The sequence below is a fragment of the Psammomys obesus genome, unplaced genomic scaffold (genome assembly GCF_907164565.1).
Source record: "Psammomys obesus unplaced genomic scaffold, mPsaObe1.curated_primary_1811, whole genome shotgun sequence".
NCBI classification, from domain to species: Eukaryota; Metazoa; Chordata; class Mammalia; order Rodentia; family Muridae; genus Psammomys; species Psammomys obesus.
The window spans coordinates 21,632,815-21,647,531 of NW_026590062.1; the positions used below are offsets into that span (position 1 = coordinate 21,632,815).

At 46.3% G+C, this 14,717-nt stretch overlaps 1 protein-coding gene across 10 annotated transcripts in view; it reads right to left on the bottom strand.

Annotated features, from left to right (window-relative positions):
• Window positions 1-14,717, bottom strand: part of Gtf2i (general transcription factor IIi) — an 83,724-nt gene that overhangs the window by 23,609 nt on the left and 45,398 nt on the right. For 6 of the 10 annotated variants that reach the window (XM_055606261.1, XM_055606264.1, XM_055606263.1 and 3 more), the window contains 6 exons: window positions 14,124-14,186; window positions 7,069-7,182; window positions 6,183-6,248; window positions 4,398-4,581; window positions 1,744-1,802; window positions 677-748 (listed from right to left, as the gene is read on the bottom strand). In XM_055606261.1, the coding sequence (XP_055462236.1) occupies window positions 677-748; window positions 1,744-1,802; window positions 4,398-4,581; window positions 6,183-6,248; window positions 7,069-7,182; window positions 14,124-14,186 (558 nt within the window). The remainder of the gene's footprint in view (window positions 1-676; window positions 749-1,743; window positions 1,803-4,397; window positions 4,582-6,182; window positions 6,249-7,068; window positions 7,183-14,123; window positions 14,187-14,717) is intronic. The other 4 variants (XM_055606269.1, XM_055606268.1, XM_055606266.1 and 1 more) reach the window with 1 other exon arrangement.

A 14,717-nucleotide genomic window follows, 5' to 3' on the forward strand; every position in this document is an offset into this window, starting at 1 on the left:
TAGGCGGCCAGTGGACAGACAGTTGCACGTCCTGGCCCTAATGAGTGTCTCATTTCACAGCAACAAATGGCATCAGACCCAAGGGAGAAATGAACCCGAATGGCCAAATGCCTCCACTGCATAAATAAAACCTCACGACGCCGCTATTCAGGGCTGGGGTGTGGCTCATGGCACAGGGCTGGCCTAACATCTGTCAGGACGACGTGGAACATTGGTCTAAGGTGGGCAAGGCCCAATCATCCCAGCCCAAAAAGAAAATGAAAGAAAAAAAACACTGAGGGTTTAGCCTATGACTGTCTTCTAGTTTTAAAACTTCTTATAATTAATTTTTACTAAAAGCAACAGGAAAAACACTAGGTTAAATCAAATAAACTCACTTCATCTAAAATGAAATAACTCTTAAAACAAAACAAAACAAAACAAACAAACAAACCCACCCACCGGGGACTGGAGAGCCAGCTCAGCAGGTCAGAGAGCTGCTCTTCCGGGGAACCCAGGTTCTGATTGGTGGCTCACAACCGCCTGTAACTCCAGTCGGAGACCCTGACACCCTCACCTGTCTTCCGTGGGCACCCACACATGTATACCACGTCCGCCTCCAAGACACACAACCTCACACATACAATTTCTTACAAACTTACTGTATAACGTTTAGTTTGAAGGTAGACATCCTTACCAAATTTCTTGCAGAAAAGCTGGTCAACCATCTTCCTCAATTTGGTGATCCTCGCGTACCACTCTTCCTTTACTGCGGCAACAAGCGTGTCAGCTTTTACTCACTTAAGTTGTTGAACTTACGATAATACCCTCCGTTAACTTTCCCCCTTCATTTGACAGAAGTCATCTCTAAAACTCCAGGAAATATTAATCTACATACGGGGGACTCCTACCCCAGCCAGAGGAACACAAACAATGACCTCTGATCAACGACGTCCTGAATTGGGCAGAACTGATGAACCGTTATCCAACAAAGGCGGGCTTTACTTTTTAGGTAATTTATTTCTGAGACAGTATCTCGTTAGCCCGGGGTGACCTGGAGCTCACTGAGCAGACTAGCCGGCTCAGCACGGCCCAGCACACCTGGCAGGATACATCTGTGTAGCCCTATGCAGAAATGCAGGACCTATATGTCCATCTATGTGTCACAGCTTCTGTCAACCTGACAAAAACCAGACAAATGGAGGAACGGGGAATCTTAACTGAGAATCGTTCCCACCAGGCTGGCCTGTTGGGCTATGTGGGGCATTTTCTTGACTCCTGATTGATGTGGGAGGGCCCAGCCCACTGTAGGAGGTGGATCCCTGGACCAGTGGGCCTAGTAATTAAAGGATAGCTGAGCAAGCCAAGAAAAGCAAGCCAGAGGGCAGCATTCCTTCATAGTCTTTGCTTCAGGTTCATCCTTCAACTTCCCGCCTTGGCTTCCCTCATGATGGACTGTAACCTGTAAGTCAGATAAACCCTCTCCTCTCCAAGTCAGTTTTGGGCAGTGTTTATCATGGCAACAGAGAGGTTTTGGAGTTCTGGCTTTGGAGCCCAATCCACCCATCTATCTGTGGTTATTAACAGAACAAGTGCTACTCTTCTATGGAACACTAGAGTTCTGGGATGCATGTTCTGTAGCGACTCACGCTCACTAGTCAAAGGCCTCTTTATGAGAGCAGGAACCTACAGGAGGCCACGCTGTCCTGAGTGGTCACAATTCCCATGCACACTGCTGTGACTGACTGGAGGCTCAAGACCCACCTCCTGATGTTGGCTTATCAAGCTGTAAATCTTCCCGTGTGGAGTTCAGAAGCTCGTGTCTAAAGGGAGAGAGTTCAATGGTGAGTACTTGCCAGGCAGTATAGACCACAGCGCACATACGGTACTCAATTGTCAAGACTGACTGCACACCAGCACACCTGGACCAAACTTCAGAAGCTTTTGACAAAGGAAGTGCAAACTGTCTCGGAAGATGCCTCAGAGAGCTGGTGTGCTCACTGTGAACGAGGCGCCTTGCTGCAGTTATCTGAAAATGTTTATGGTAATTTAATCCTTTAACATTTGTTTGGTTGGTTTTGGTTTTTCAAGACAGGGCCTCTGTTGTAGCCTTGGCTGTCCTGGACTCACTTTGTAAACCAGGCTGGCCTTAAACTCACAGTGATCCTGCCTCTGCCTCCCCAGTGCTGGGATTTCAGGTGTGTGCCACCATGCCCAGTCAATCCTTTACCCTTATATCGTATTCAAAACTGTGCTCCTCACAAGTCTCTATGAACTCAGTTTCTCTGTTTTTGAAGTCTACATATATTCAACATTTGTCTGTGCAGGGCAAGAGACATGTTACATTTTTCTGAACAATCAAACAATGAACCTTAATTCACACAGCGCCGTGGAGGTCTCTCCTGGAGCTGAGAGCAGGACTAGTCAAACACTCCTGACACGTCAGAGGTGAGGGAGGCTAGGACAGTGGACACAGTGCTGAACGATGGTAGGCTGTGATGTCAGCACTTGCTGAATTCTCTAAGGCCACTCGCACAGGTGAAGCGGTTAAGTTTTCACGGATACTCAGGACACAACAGCCTGTTATCTGTGGCTCGCTCGCTCACACGGCCAAGGACTTTTGAAAGCAAAGACCTCATTTCTTTTTTCAATCTTGTAACAATTGTCACAAACTTTTACACTTATTTACTTCATACTTGTTTGAAGCCAGGTCTCCCTAAGTAGCCCTGGCTAACCCGGAACTCCCTATGTAGACCAGGCTAGCCTCGGACACACACAGATCCTCCCGCCTCTGCCTCCTGAATGGTGAGACTAAAGGTTACGCTAGAAAAACATGACATTCCTTTCCATGTCCGGGCACACTTTTTCAGACCTACTTATTAGGCTGACTGTCTACTGGCACTCTCATTTTAGTTTTTAAAATTTACTCATGTTTATTTCACATGCATGGTGTTTTGCTTGCATATCCATGTGAGGGTGTCCAATCCCCTAGAACTGGAGTTACAGACAACTCTGAACTGCCAATCAGGTGCTGGGAATTGAACCTAGGTCCTCTGAAAGAGTAGAGTAGACAGTGCCTCTAACCTGCCAAGCTATCTCTCCAGCCCCTGGGCCCTCTCATTTTAACTGCATGTTTGCCACTTTATTTTGCTGTCTCCTAGGCCTCACTTGCTGTGGCCACTTTACAAATGCGCTCCTAGATACCTGAATTTTATGTTGTAATCTTGGTCAGGGGACAGCAAGATGGCTTAAGTACATATTGCCAAGCATGACAACCTGAGTGTAGTCCATGGGCGAACCTAGTGGAACGAGAATGGATTCCTAACATTCTCTGACTGCCACATGTACATGCAGGCATGCACAAGCATGCATACACACACAAAAATAAATGTAAAAAAGGTAAAAAATGAAAACCAAATAATATGGACTGTGTGGGTGGTTGCCATCTCAAGAAGGGCATATTAGCACCTCTGACGGCTGCACTCGCTTAGGAAACAGCAAAAGCCCTCCTTGCTACACTTCTCAAACTAGTGTGAGGGATGTCCAACATTTTCCCTCATTTTCTTTCCAAGCTTTGCTTATTTTAATTTTCCAATCATTTATTCATATGCTTTAAAAGCATATGAATTTAAAAGCATAGACTTAAAAGCAGTAGTCCTCAACCTTCCTAATAGTGCAGCCCTTTAATAAAGTTCTTTATGTTGTAGTGACCCCCAATCATAAAATTACTTTTGCTGCTACTTCATAACTGTAGATTTGCCACTGTCATGAATCAGAATGTAAATATTTTGGAACAGAGGTTTGCCAAAGAGGTCAAGAACCACTGCTTAGAAGCAACACACAGATGCATGGCTTTCCTTAGTGTGAAAATCCTCAAGTAAGTGATAACTTCAGGCCTATCATGTGGGCAGGAGCCAGACCTGGTCTGACCTAAACACACTTATACATACACATTACAAAACAGAAGAATGGCTGCTGTGAAGATGGCTCAGCAAAGCTTTTCTCCATAAGCCAGTGAACCAGGGCTCAGATCCTCTACACTCAAAAAATGCTAGGCAGGCATACGGCCCACCTGTAATTCCAGTTCCAGATGGCAGAGACCACCCCTAGAGCAACATAAGCCAGACAGACTACTGAGTCAGGACTCGGGGCTTCACTGAGAGACCAATCTCAAGAGAAGAAGGTGGAAGAATGACCCAACATGATATTAACCAAGGCCTACAAATGCACCAACACACACACACACACACACACACACGGCACACACAAACACAGAAAAAAGGAAAAAAGTGGAAGACAAAGACACACACAATCACTCACACTTTTAAATACAGTCTGTGATTAATGAATATGTCAGCATTTAAAAAACAGCACCAACTGAAACAGACAAGAGCCCCACACAAGTGCATACGTCTTACTTCTTAATCACAAAGCGGATCCTTTCCTTGGCCAGCAATATCCTCTCAAGGCGAGGAATGCCGTATGTCGATGGCCTTCTAAAAGGAATCCCTTCCGGAAGCCCTTCTACATAAAGATCTTCAACATGGGACTGGAAAAGAGGGTATGGGATCGTCACCGGACCTTTGGCTTTTATAGCTTGAGCTTTAGGATGAAAAGAGAAAGGGACCATCATTACAAGACAACACTCTGAGGAAAAGTCCAAAACACAATGACAAGAGATACACAATGCTGCTGTCCTCATAAGTCTACTTACACCAAAACCAGTGGCCAGTATGTATAGTAGAAAAACGGCACTGCCGAGATTTTAGAACATGAGCACTCGGTTATCTACGACTGAACCTCTAAAACATCTCTTTCAAGGAACTGACATTCTTGCTCTGCACCATGTCTGGTTAACAGCCATTTATTTACCCAAGGGTCAAACAGTGCAGCAGTTATAGGCCATGTCCCCCAGGCTGTGGGACGGAGCCCCCCAACCCCAGCATCACTGTTGGCCGGTGTTCTGCGTACAAGCATATCTGATAAACATTTTGCACTAAAGCTTCAAGCATGCCATGCATGCCAGTGGTTGGAGATGGACACAAAGCATGGACTCGGTTAATCCCCTAACCCAAATACCAGTCTTCACAGTGCAGTGAAAAGTTCTCCTTTTGGGCAAATTCCACTGAAGTTGCTTTCAACTTATAAAACACGAAGATTGTTATGACAATTTCACAGCACTTGGCACACAAGTATTTTCTTACATACAGAAGAACCTTGGTGGCCATGGTGGTGACTGCACCCCTCAGGAGGCAGAGGCGGGGTGATCTTATACTAAACTGCTCTAGATCAGATCGGTGCTGGGAAGACATGAAAACACAGAACAGGCACAGACTGAATGCCAGCCGGCACCCTGTAAGAGCTGCGCTGCCTTCCCAGACTTTCAGGCCTCACCTCAGTCCTCACAAAGGCACGCTAGCCGTGACCTGGCTGCTGTACCTTACCACTTCTACATGGCCTGCGTCTGCCTTTCCCGCTCTGAAATGGGTGAATTAAAAGCACAAGCTAAGGCCTAGACACAGGAAGGTGGGAGGAATTCTAAGGGACCCTTAAGCAAATGAAGAAAAATATGCAGCATCTGGCAAATTGATTATATTGTAACTCTAGACTTTCACTGCCATAGTTAGGAAATACATTTTGGGGGCTGGAGAGATGGCTTGGTGGTTAAGGGCACTTGCTGCTCTTGCAAAGGTTCAGTTCCCAGAATGCACTACAGTTCACAACCATCTCTGCATCAGGCAAATAAGTGGTACAGAACATACATGCACCCAAAACACTGATACATCTAATATGAAAATAAATAAATCTTTAAAAGTTTTCAAGATCTAAGATGTAAATCTGTGGGTAAGCACCTAAGCCAGGCGTGGTGGCACACACCTTTAGTCCCACAACCTTGGGAGACAGAGGTAGGCGGATTTCAGTGAACTGGATGCCAGGCTGGTCTTTATAGTGAGTTCTGGTAAACAGAGCTACATAGTGAGACTCTGTCTCAAAAAAAAAAGAAAGAAATACAGAGCACGCAGTGGTATGTGCGTGCACGTGTCTGTTGTGTGCTGGTGTGAGCTTTAATGGCAATCTGGAAACTAAGCTCCTAACTTGCTCTAGGCCTACAAGGGCAGATGTGTGACAAGGTGCTAACTCCTTGGCAGCCCTGGCTGGCTGACCTGAGCAGTGACCTCGAAGAAAAACTGGTGCAGACATACCATATTTTCTTTCGAACAACTCTTCAACTTGTTTCCGCAGGTCGGTGATGCGTGCATTCCATTTCTCTGAAAATGAGAGGGAGCTATTTTCAGTACCGAGGGCAGCTTGGCCCTGGGTGCTCTCTAGCAGACAACGCGCCCGCCTATCAGCCCATCTCAGTCTGGGTTTTTCATGCCTTCCCAAAAGGTCTTTCCTTTTTCTAGGTTCTTGAGAGCAGTTAGAGACTGAGGGATACTTGAAACTTATTTTTAGAACAGTCCACAGCTGCTTCTTTGTAGCGTTTAAACTTCTGAAAGATAGATCAGAAAAGACCAGTCCAGTCAAGCCCTGAAAAACTGCAGCCAAAGGAGGCAGGCCCACACGGGCCTTCTGGGACACCTCCTGAATTGCGCTAGCTGCGGAAATGCAAGGCTTTATTGGGAGGTAGCTGCCACTTCCACATGATGCTGAGAAATTAAACTCTCAGACGCCACCCTCCAGTTGGAGCCAGTAGACGCAAGCAAAACAACATGGGAGATTCAGATGCCCTTTCGAGGCTGCGACGAGGCCAGTACTGGCAGAGCACTGGCCTAGATAACGGCCCAGGCTCTATCCCAACAAAGAAACTTTCAAAAGTTAAGTGGTCATTAAAATATGGACCAGCAAACTAACTCACCCTACTATTTTAGTAGCTCAGTCCCTTAGCAGAATATACTGGCAAATGGAGGTACAGTGGAGGGGGCAACAGGGCAAAACTGAAAACCAAGAGGGTCTAAGTTTGAAAACTAAGGATTTAGTGCCCTGAAGGATAATCGGGCACCAAAAGGCAGGCAAGAAGCTTCGCGGAGATCCACCTACGCCACTGCCGACCACTGCCCGCCCCAGCCCCCCCCAGAAGGAGCTTACCGAAGTTGAACTCCCTCACTTTGCGCTTCCCTGCATTGGTGGGCTCCGGGACGGGCGGGGGCGGCGGCGGCTCACTGCTCTTTGGCCTCTTGGTGGGTGGGGAGTAATCATCATCTTGAGGAAGAAAACTTTAATTACTGCAGGAAGCAGCTGCTGGAGTGACCATGCAGTGGGGGGGGGGGGGGCATCTCTGGGCACGAGAGAGCTTTCTACATGTCCACAGCTGTACCACCCTGCAGCACCCCTGGCCGCACCAGCCCAGCGCAGCTGCTCCTGCCCTCTGACCAGTCTCCCCACCCCTTCTCTAAAACCTTCACGACTAGAGTTGTGCTCAATTTCAAGTGTTTTGAGAAAAAAAGTTTCAGTGGCGGCAGCTGTTTCCACTAATAACAATACAAATGTGTTATTAAAAAAAGAAAATGAAGCCTGAATGAAAGAAAAAGCTTACATACGATTCCAATGGCCTTAAACATGGGCAGGAGAAAACTGTATCAAATATTGTAACTGGTTTTTGTTAGTTTGGGGATTTTGGTTTTTTAGTTTAATTTGTTGTTTCTGTTAGGGCCGATCCCATGGCTTTGGTCTCTCCCACTAAGGCACATCCGAATTTTGTTGCTGCTGTTACTCAGAAAAGGTGGCTTTGAACTTAGGATCCTCCTGCCTCAGCTTCCTAAGTGCCAGGACTGTAGCATGCACCACCAAGCTGGCTCTGGAAATATTTTCAATAGTACAACATTTCCAAAACGAAGGGAACAGAGACGTTGACTTCTTTAACATAGGACCATTTTCAACTGCCCAGCACGATGGGTGCACAGGGTTCACACAGGTCAGGACAACTGAGAAGGCCCATGCTTATTTCAAGAGCACGGATGGGACCTCCAAGTAAAATCAAACACACGTCACAGTAAAGCCAAGTAAGAACAGCCACCATCATGCTCTGCTCCCTAGAAAGTCAGGACTCACACCTAAGCTGTCCGCTCCAACCTCATCTGCAAACATAGTTTACAGAATCTTTACTTTAAAGACATGGCGTAAGCTGTCAGGTGTGGTGGAGCACACCTTTAACCCCTAGCCCTTGGGAGGCAGAGATGGGTGAATCTCTGTTAGTTCCATGCCAGCCAGGGTGAGACTCTCAGAAAGGTTAAAAAAAAAAAAAAAAAATGTTGTAAACAGGCAGACCAGAAATTCAAGGTCATCCTCAGCTACACACCAAGTTCAAGGCCAGCCTGAACTACCAGTGTCCCTATCTCAAAAATTAATCAATAAGTATAAAACAGAAATAATATTAAGGGACAAAAGCTATCAGAAATGACCATTCAAATACAACAAAATATTAAGCTAATTATTTTAATTGTTACTCTCAAACAGACTTCCTCTTTTTGGGTAAGATTTATTATGCATACAATGTTTTATCTCCATGTACATCTGTAGGCCAGAAGAGGGCACCAGATCTCAGTACAGATGGTTGTGAGCCACCATGTGGGTGCTGGGAATTGAACTCAGGACCTCTGGAAGAACAGACAAAGCTCTTAACCTCTGAGCCATCTCTCCAGACCCCAAGCAGACTTTCTAAACAAGCCTAACAACAAGCTGAAGCCAGGTGCAGCGGCACACACTTGTAATCCCAGAACAGGGACAGACTACAAGCTCAAGGTAGGCTACCCAGTGAGTTCAAGGCCAGCCTGGGATGCATGAGACACTGTCTCATTTTTTAAAAAGAAACGAAGTGAGGCCAGCCAGTGGCTCAGAGATTTGACCCTGCTAACCAGCTGGACACCGAGAGACCAGACTGAAGTAGACTTTGGGTTTAACGGTCTCTACCAGGCACTCTCCACAGTGTCGCTTCAAGCCGAGGCTTTGGGAAAACAGCCAGGCAGATTTTCTTCCATGTCAAGAGGCTGCTTCTTAGGTTGCACAGAGTAGCTCACACCTCTGATCCCAGCCCTTGGGAGGCACAGACAGGCAGTGAGTTCAAGGCCAGCCTACTCAATACAGTGAGTTCTAGGACAGCCAGAGCTCTGTAGAGAGACCCTGACTGAAAAAACAAAACCCCACCATGCTCCTTAAGTCTTAAGTCAATCAAACTCATTTAAGAATATAAGAAGGCTGGGCACTCAGGAGGCACAGGCAGGTGTCTAAACTCTGTGAGTTCTAAACAAGCTAGCAGTACACAGAGAAACCCTGTTCTGGGGAAAAAGAGAAAAAAGAGAAAGAAAAATACAAAATACACTGATATATAATAAAGATAGTCTAATTGAACATGAACGTAAAAAAGCCTAGGAGAATATTTAACACAACTGACTCTAATATAAAAATGAAAAATATTTTTAAAAAATTTTAAAAACCATTTTACTCTCCTGTGAGAAACAAGGCACAGGAACAAATACAATGATGCGGCTGGAGGCGGCGTGGCTCTGAGGCAAAGCAACCGCTAGGTGGCGAGGTTCACCTTTCACCTCTGGATCCCATCCACAACTTGTCATTCTGCACTGTTTCCTCTCTGGTTATGCGTGAACTGTTTAAAGCACCATAAATGCTAGCTCAGTCGAGTGCTTACAAACTCAGCAGCGGCCCTGTGCCTTCCACCCTCCCAGCTATTTCCTCTCTGGTTATGTGTGAACTGTTTAAAGCACCATAAATACTAGCTCAGTCAGGTACTTACAAACTCAGCAGCGGCCCTGTGCCTTCCACCCTCCCAGCTGCTCTCGGTGGGCTTCACACAGTGGCCCTGTGGCCTCAAGGCGAAGGGTATGAGCTGCTCCTGCTCCAGGCAGAGCACCCTCCTGCACAGGGGCATCCAGGTGCGAGGCTACACTGTTTGTGGAATGGCACACATCCTCCTGCTGCCTCTGACTACCTGCTGCAGCCAATACCCTCAGCATTAAGTAACACATGTACACAAAAAGGTCATCCCTAGAACATGACCTCTACCTACTGTCAACCCTGAGCCTCCCAATGACCTCACAGCTTTCATCTGTATGTAACCAAGTGGTTGTTACAGGGAAAACAGCAAACACTAACGTGATCCCGTCTGAGTGTGGGGCACGCCCAGCTCTGCAGTAAGGCGTGGCGGTGCACAGAGAGCATCCGGATGGACCGTAGCATACAGGAATAGTTGTGTGGCCTTAAAATAACAAACACAGAAAAAAAATTCCAAGACTTCGTCCATGAAAACACAACACGCATCAGAAAACAAAATGGCTTTATCCTCATTCAGAAAGACAAACGGGATAGACATTGGAAGAGGAGACAAGGAACAAGACAGCAGCCTCCCACAGAGGGCCTCTGAAAGACTCTACCCTGCAGGGTATCAAAGCAGATGCTGAGACTCACAGCCAAACTTCAGGCAGAGTGCAGGGAATCACATGAAAGAAGGGAGAGATAAAAAATACCTGGAGAGGATAGGAGCTCCACAAGGAGAGCAACAGAACCAAAATATCTGGGCACAGGGGTGTTTTCAGAGACTGATACTCCAACCAAGTACCATGCATGGAGATAACCTAGAACCCCTGCACAGATGTAGCCCATGGCAGCTCATCATCCAAGTGGGTTCCCTAGTAAAGGGAACAGGGGCTCTATTTCTGACATAAACTCTGTGGCTGGCTCTTTGATCACCTCCCCCTGAGGGGGGCGCAGCCTTACCAGGGCACAGAGGAAGACAATGCAACCAGTCCTGATGAGACCTGACAGGCTAGGGTCAGAGGGAAGGGGAGGAGGACCTCCCCTATCAGCGGACTGGGGAAGGGGCATGGGAGAAGAGAGAGGGTGAGATTGGGAGGGGACAAGGGGGGGGGCCACAGCTGGGATACAAAGTGAATAAATAAAGAAAGAAAGAAAGAAAAAGCAAACAAACAATGAAATAAAGTCAAGTGAAGAGGCTGGGCTGTTGCACGTGACTGTGTGCAAATGAGTCTGTCAGCTCAGATGAACTGGGAACAAGGCCCTTAAAGACACAGCATTTCAAAAGTCTATTAGCTAAAAGAATTCTCACAAAAGCAAGATAAAACATACCAAGATTGATCTGTCGTCTGCACTTGTGTCTGTGCGTGCATGTGTGTGTCCCAGAAGGATCTGGCTGGCTAGCTAGTAGCCATCGCATAGCAATGCTCCTCCCTCAGTGTCCTGAGTGCCGAGTCTATAGAGTATGCACCACAAATGCCCTACATCTTCCGTGTATGGAAAAGAGGTGGCAGTCCAACCTAACCCCAGATGTCAGCTCGCGATGTTTATGAACGGAGGCCAGCTCTGTCAGTCTTATTTTGCTACAGCTGCTCAGACTGAGGTCAATTATGGCAGCTGTGAGGTGCTAGCAGCCGCCTCTAGCCACACAAGGATCGCCACAAACAAGAGCCTAGAAACTGCAGAGATGCTGTCTTCTCTTCTGTATGGGAAATGTAGAAAGGTCTGAGGGGAAAACAGCAGTTCCCAGGCAGCAGTGGTGTTCATTTTTCTTAAACCTTCCTTCAAAGAGTATACCCTAAAGAAGACCAAGTCTCTTCTCTAAACACACTTCGTAAGATTTGTTATTTTTACTTCACGTGCACGGATGTTTGCTCTCATGAATGTGTGTGCCAGGCACAGAGGAGGGCCCTGGAAGGGAACTGAGTTCTGGAAGACCAGCAGCAGCATGTGTGAGCCTTCAGGGGCCTGAAGCACGCTCAACTGACGAGTCATCTTGCAGGCCCACACTTTTCCTTTAAGATGGTTTTACTCACGACAGCAGGGCCTGGTTCTTGTCGTTAAGTATAATAATACCACGTGAGGGACCTTTTTCCTCTTCAGTTTGTTTGCTAGTGTGATTTTAGTGCTGTAAACAGGGTTTATTTTGTAAGCAATCTTAACAAAGCTACTATACCAATTTGGTGCCAGGTATGATGGCACACCTTTAATCTCAGCTCTCAGGAGGCAGAGGGCAGTGGGTCTAGGTGAGCTGGAGGCCAGCCTGCTCCTGGACACTCAGAGCTACCTTGTCTCAAAAAAAAAGCCAGGCTGTGGCAGCTTACGCCTTTAGTCCCAGAACATGGGAGGCAGAGGCAGGAGGATCTCTGAGTTTGAGGCTAGCCTAGTCTACAGAGTGAGTTCAAGGACAGCCAGGGCTACACAGTAAAACCCTGTTTTTAAAAAGCTTAAGAAAATACAAACCCCAAAAGCCCAAAACCTACTTTGGTTCTTCATCTTATTCAAAGTTTTATTTCTATAATTCAAAGAAATTTTCTCATTTCTATATAAAGGACAAAGTTGATTAACATGCTTATAACTTTCTAGAACATAATTAGGGTTTTTAACCTAAAAATCATAATTTATTTATTCATTCCTTTGTTGTATGTGTTTGGGAAGGGGAACAGGCTTCCCATCAGTAGGACACGGAGAACAGGAGTTGGATCTGCTCTACCACGTGGGCCCTGAGGACTGAACTCAGGTCATCAGGCTTGGTCACAGGTGCCTTGACAGGTTTTTAACTAAAGGTGACAAAATTTCAATTCTTTTTTATTTTTAAAGATTTATTTATTATGTATACAATGTTCCGCCTGCATGTATGCCTGCACACCAGAAGAGGGCACCAGATCTCTTCACAGATGGTTGGGAACCACCATGGGGTTGCTGGGAATTGAACTCAGAACCTCTAGGAAGTGCAGACAGTGCTCTTAACCTCTTAGCCATCCCTTCAGCCCCAAAATTTCAATTCTCTAATTACCGCAAAGAATTCAAAATAGTTTTTGGGTTCATAAAACTATGTTAATGAGAAAGACAAATCCATGTATTAATTTACTGATATTGACATATGATGTATGAAAAATTCTTTTCTGGTGAAAGCCACCGACCAGCTTACATCTTCAATACAATGGAGACAAAACAGGATAGGTTACAGAGAAAGACAGAGACAGGGAGACAGAGCACACCCAAGCCCCCAAACCAAGAAAGGTTATGCTGTGATTAGGAGAAAAACTGCTGTGTGGTATTTGGGGCGGGGCGGAGTGGGGGAGATGAGCTTTGTGACAAAAATTTGCATCTGTACATTTGCAAAGACACAGGTATCCAGGCATACACACGTGCATATAAGTCATCTATCAGCAATGTACTGCCGCCTCTCAGTGAAGGAACAGAGTAGGTGAGAGTATTAGGGCCCAGTTTCCAGTGCTATTCCAGAAAGCAGCGAGCTGGGGCTCTTAGAGAGGAGCACTGGGAGACACCCGGATTATAGGAAGAGACCCTGCTGGCAGCTCGCACCCCAAGTCTCAGCACTTGAGACAGAGGCAGGCAGAACTTAAGAGATCAATACCAGCCTGGTCCACAAAACAGTTCTAGGACAGCCAAGGCCTCCTAGTGAGATTCGACTCTAGAAAATAAAAATACTAAAAGCACATGCCTTTAATCCCAGCACTCGGGAGACAGAGGCAGGTGGATCTCTGTGAGATCGAGGCCAGCCTGGTCTACAAAGCAAGTCCAAGATAGCCAGGGCTACACGGTGAAACCCTGTCTCAAAACAAAAATAAAATAAAATAAAATAAAATAAATTAGGGCTACAGCAATTTAGCTATTGAAGATTATTTTAAATTTTATTTGTAACCATTGCTTCCAAACATTTTCAAAGGATAAATAGTATATTATCCATGAAGGAGTATTGGGGGGCAGGAGTTTAAAAGTTACTGATTCACCAAGTGTGATAGCATATGCCTACAGTCTTAGCCACTTGGGAAACTGAGGCAAGGAGGATGGCAGGAGCCCCAAGAGTTTGAAGCCAGCCTTGGCAGCCTTCTTCTCCCATCTGAGGTACCAGGGGCTTCAGCTTTTCTTAAATTTCTTCCCTCATAACCTGAAAGCTCCTGGAACCTGCCTCTGTATGTGTGTGGATCTAAGTTTGAATGTCTAATTTAATTTGCACAGCTTAAATGTGTCGCCCAGTACTCCCAGGGCCACTGGGGAGCCCTGCCGGGGCGTGGGCTGCTCTGTCCCCAGCGTCCTTCGGAATGGATGAGATGTACACTCAGTGTGACTGTGGCACAGATGCTCATGACCAGAAGTGAACTCTTGGAGTCAAGGCTTAAGTAACTAACCTTCAATGGTCACCTCAACTTCTGGGTCCTCACTTGTTTCTGAAGGGACATGTTGAGTAGAATCTTGAAAAAAATAAAATTCTACAATGACATTCATTATTCAGCATGTTCCGTGTGCGCCAACACTTACTGTCTGGTGCTCCAAAAGAAGCCTACAATAAAATGCAACTGGCATGTGAATTCATTTCATGCTCATTGGACCCTTGAGCATAACTAGGGAGAAAAGAAAACAAAATTCTAGGAAATGTTAAGATAATACCAAGTTACCTGCTTCAGTGGACTCAAGAGCCCCCGTTCTTGGAGGCAGTTACAGCGAACTCACACTGCTTCCTTGCTCTAACTGGAGGGTGCCAGATAAACACCGGCTTTCTAGTTTGGACACTAAGGCCTCCCACCTTCCAGGAATCCTAGGAGTGGCTTACACTCTTAAAAGCACAACCACCTTTTTGCAAAGGAGACCTTTGCACGGCGGGAAAGCCAGCGCCACATGCATGCAGGACCACAGCTGGCTCGGCCTGCAAGATTCTCGGCCTAAGACTCGTGCTGCTACAGGAAACGGGATGTACACAGGAAGAAATGTTGCTGCTGGAAGGC